At 19.3% G+C, this 5281-nt stretch overlaps 1 protein-coding gene across 1 annotated transcript in view; it reads right to left on the reverse strand.

The window, feature by feature from the left end:
- The window catches only part of LOC102681345 (probable cytochrome P450 6a14), a 4280-nt gene extending 1682 nt beyond the window's left edge, over window positions 1-2598 (reverse strand). The window contains exons 1-3 of the mRNA XM_006623220.2: window positions 2518-2598; window positions 1905-2284; window positions 945-1470 (exon numbers count right to left, since the gene is read on the reverse strand). Coding sequence (XP_006623283.1) covers window positions 945-1470; window positions 1905-2240 — 862 coding nt within the window. The 5' untranslated portion in view covers window positions 2241-2284; window positions 2518-2598. The remainder of the gene's footprint in view (window positions 1-944; window positions 1471-1904; window positions 2285-2517) is intronic.
- Between the last annotated feature and the right edge of the window lie 2683 nt (window positions 2599-5281).

Raw genomic sequence — 5281 nt, forward strand, 5'->3', positions numbered from 1 at the left:
AATATATATATAAAATAAATATATTATATATTATTTATATAATATTATTTATGATCTTTATCAAATTATACATAGTCGATAAAATAGAGTAAATATTATTTATCCTATTGCTTTTATGAAACTATCTTATTAGATAGTATTAATAAATCTTTATGAAACACAGTTTATGTTAGATCAATGTGTCAATAAATAATAATGTCTGTAATATTGTTCTATATAAGATGTGTTTTATGTCATATCATTTATAAATGAAACGATATAGAATATTATTATTCAATATAAATATATTTTCTATTTGTTTATAAAATATTATTAGAATAAAAAGTAATTTTACGATAAAATTTTATTGAAATAAAAAAGACTTATTGTAAAATATTACTGGCATATATGTTATTATAATTGTGATAAAAAAAAATTTATATAATATAATTCTATTTCGCATCATAATAATCATCAAAAGTAGAAATTAATCTTATAATAGTCACTTGATTTATAAGAAATATGTTGTGTTGAAAAGACTAATATATTAATTTAAGAATTAGAAGATTTGAATAAAAATATTAATAATTGTTTACTCGAAAAAAATTAAAATAATTTTATTTCCTCTTTCCCTTTTTTTATACATGCAATCTAAAGATTAACTTATTAAAATCTTTTCATATCTTTGATTTTTGTTTTGCATTATGCAATGATTTATTTATTTATTATTTTTTTTTGTTTATTATGTTACACATAATATGATAATAACCGAAAAAATGAGTATTATACCAATCGATAATCGTCGACATTAAAATTAGTTATGAAAATCGGATGATAAAAATTGAACAATGTGAAAAGATTTTTAATATGCAATAAATTCTTTAGAAGCAAGTGAGCAAAAAGAAACATCGTTTCTTTTAAAATTTAAATTCCAATATTAATACCAACGTTTAAACTATACTAACCAATCTCAGCAATCTTTTCAGGATGTCTTTTAAGATCTAAAAGTACATTGATAAAATCAGATCTAACGATATTATTCTTCTTTCTGTATTCTATTGTTTCACTCGTCAATTTCACGATCTTTTTCGTGATTTCGTCCCATGGCAATATACGAAGAAAGAAATTGTACAGCCATGGCATTAAATTTCTTATCCTAATTTTCACTATTCTTCGAAAAGTTGGAGTGAAAACTCCTTTTCCAAGACGACGAAATTCACTCTCCTTTTCCGATAATGAATTCATATCTATTCCAAAAGCACAACTTCCAATAACATCAGTGGTAAATCTGGCAGCAATTTCTCGAACATCGAGAGGTTCTCTTTTTTTTATTAAAATATCCATATACTTTTCGAGTTGTTCAGAACATTCGAGAATTAAGGAACAAAGTCCTTTAAGTTTACTAGTAGTAAATATTGGTGAAAAATGTATTCTTAATGGCCGCCATCTTTCTGCTTCTAGGCCGAAGAGATTTTGGGACAGTGGTTCTCTCTATAATTATTAAATATATTAAATAATTATTATTAATATTATTTATTTGAATATAATTTTTTATTGTCTATTATGTATTTCATATTTTAATTCATTTTCGTTTATTTTACTTGAAACTTAGTTAAAATTAAAAATATATTGGATATTTGAATATTCATTTATTTAGATTATAGAATTTGTAAAAATTATATATAAAATTTATTTAAAGAAATATAAAATAAATTTATAAAAATAAAAAATCAAATGAGTCATAATAATAAATAAAGAATGAATTTAAAAATATATTTATTTAAATTAAAATAAAAAATCAGAATGATACATTTTATCTACTTGTCAAATATGATATGGAATTATAAAATGTATAATATCATTTTATTTATTTATTATCATCTTAAAGTCATGCAAATACAATTATTTTTTATCTTTACACTTACTGAATTAACTGGAAATAATCCTCGATTTGCGAATTTGTGAAAATCTTTAATTAAAACGGTTTTTATGAGATCAGGATCTTTAATAATTAAAGCAGGATTATTTTTTGAAAATATTCCAATCATAGGTTCGTTCTTATATTCATTGTATATTCTTGTGAGAAATTGTGAAGTTGATTCCTTTCCTAAAATTATGCTCAACATATTGCCGAAGCCGATCACAGGTTTAGGTCCAGATATTTCACGATTTTTCCAAAAATTGTTATTAATTATTAAATAATAGTAGAACACAATAAGTGCTACTATTATTCCACAAAGAATTTCCAGACTAGTATACATTTTTTTTTTTATATATCATATAATATAAAGAATTAATTTGATACCTATCAATTATAAATAATGTTTAATTAAAAATTAGCTAAATTAAACAATTTTATTTTATGTTATTATTGAAAGTATTATTATAAGGATTTGAAATAATGTTTTATGATTAAATATAAATTTTATAAGAAATAGAAATAGAAATATTATAAGATATGATTTGCATTATTTTTTTTAATTCTTAAAAATTTTTAAATTATTAAAACTAAAAAATTTTTATTTTAGAATAAATTACCGTATATATTTTATGCGTTGAAAAACAAGTTAAAGATATTGTTTTCTATTCAGAAACATATCTCGTTTAAAGAAATTACGTATACTGAATCGTATTAATCTTCAAACGAACTTTATATACTAAACAGTTGTGATAAGAACTTAAATTTATTATCATTAAAATTCAATTTTTAAATGTTACGATAATATGAGAAAATATATATATGTATATATATATATACACATTGATAGCAAGCACATTAGGATAACCATGATAAAAGATATAAATAATTTTTTTTCTAATTACAATATATCATCATATTTGAGTCAATGAATTAATTTCAATAAGTATAAAATATAAGTATAAAATATAATAAAATGTTTCAAAAAATATTAACACATATATTTTATTTTTTTTAAATTTAGACTTTTTTTAAAATTAAATTTAATAAATTGTTGAGAAATTGAATTGAATTGTGTTAAGAAATTAGAAAAATTAGTTCATTACATAAAGTGCAAAAAAATTGCAATTTATTATAATAAGATCGCTAAGAATAATAAAATTTGTTTTTTACAACTTTTTTATTTAAATCTATAATAAAAATTTAGAAAACAGATTTGAAAAATTTATAATTAATTATACAAGTTATATAATATACTATATCACTTTTTTCATGTAAAAACAAGCAACAGATATAAAGGTATAAAAATTTTTAGTTTTTAGATCAAAAATGAAAAACTACAATTTTTATTATTTTTAATCGTTCATAGCTCATAGTAATGTTTCACTGAAATTTTACACATATATATTGATATAAATTTATAAAATGTATTTTTATACAAAATTCAGATAAAAGAATGATTTTTATTATAATAATCTTCGCAATTCTGATTAATAACAATTTTTTAAATTTTTTCTTTTACATATAATTTAATAAACTAATTTGTTTAATTTTTTAAAACAATTGAAGCCATTAAATCCAATTTTACGAAAATTATCATATTTTAAAGAGTATGCTGATTCTTTTTGAAAAATCAATTAAGGATTTTATTTTAAAAAATATTTGTCTATAAATATATGACGCAGCAATTTTCAAATTAAAATATTTTTCACGTGATTTAGAAATGCGTTAAGAAATTTAGATAAGATGTATTTTATAGCAAAGAAGTCATCATTGTATGTATACTTTTAATATTTACAATGCGATGACATATACGCAATCTCATATCAAACTAAAATTCAGTGTAGTTAATATTTCGTTATAAGTAATTCGTTTACAATATTTATAAAGTACATAATTGAATATTTAGATGATGAATGATAAATGACAACAATTTTGTCGTTATATTTCTAAAATTATATTTTTCTAAAATATTAAAAAATTTTGTTGTAAGCAACCATATAGGAAATTTATTGTTTTTCGAGGTATTTCAGAACGTGCAAAATCAGAATATTCGAAATCAATTAATCGATTAATTACTTTTTTTTATATTTTGTAATAATACAACAAAATTGAAATCGTTGAATTTGAAATTATTCAATGGTTATTTGTTATGTATATTACATATATGTAATAATAATTTTTAACACATACAAATAAAATGTTATTAGAAAATATTTTGTCTTGATATTTGAAGAACTATAAGTATAAATATTCATTCTAATAAAAAAAATAATAATTTATTATTATAAACTCTCTATTAGAATTCTTGAAAGCCTTGTTAAGTTTTACAAGATTTACATTAGAAATTTTGAATAATTTCTAGAAAAAATTTGTATGTGAGTATCAATATATATTTTAGATCTCATACATTGCTAAAATTAAAATTGTGATTTTTAGAATTCATTCATTAAGTTTTTAGATTATGTAAAAATATCCAATTTAAAATTTATCTATTTTAAAATTTATCGCTTTATTAAAAGGCAAGTAAATATTTTTAAATATTTTTTGTTGCATTTAATATGACATACATATTAAAAACGATGTATCAAATATAAAATGAAATTTATTATAATATAATACCGTAGTATTCTATATATGCTATAATTCATATAATAATTTATTATCTTTTGTTCAAATAATTCATTATCTTTTCAATAATTGTCATTTCAAAAAAATTTGGCAATTCCATTCGTGAAAAGACATAATAGAAAATAACTGAAAATCTTATAAATTATTTTCAATAAATAGAGAACTATAATATATCATAATTTACATTTTGTTTATTCACGAACAAAATTAGTTAAAGAAACGAAAATCTGAATTCATTTTTTATTTTTATTTCGATAAATCTTCAAAACATCTCGGTAAACATCGGTTTATACGTTTATACGTTATCAAAATACATTATCAAGATACGTTATCAAATATACAATACTATTATGGAAAGAACAGATTCTTTTCATTAGCCAAGCAAAAAAGAAAATAATATAACAAACAATATAAAATAAAATATTTTTAACTTTTGATACGAAATTTTTAATATTAAAATTGTAATTTTTCAAATTTTTTTTCAAAGTTATTTTTTTAAATTATTGATATTACAATAACTTATTTTAGATTTATTATATTATTACAATAATATTTATTTGCAACTTCTAGATTCGCTATATATAATATATATAAATATGATCAAATATTGATATATATTTTTAAATCGTACATGATAATCGTTGTTTTATTAAATATGTTTCTTAAAAATGATAATTTAAGTCATTTAATATAGAATAAACTGTTGTATAAAGTTATAAGTTCCTATAATGCATCATTGAAATTATTTTAATA

Source organism: Apis dorsata, unplaced genomic scaffold (assembly GCF_000469605.1).
Source record: "Apis dorsata unplaced genomic scaffold, Apis dorsata 1.3 scaffold_846, whole genome shotgun sequence".
Taxonomy (NCBI): Eukaryota; Metazoa; Arthropoda; class Insecta; order Hymenoptera; family Apidae; genus Apis; species Apis dorsata.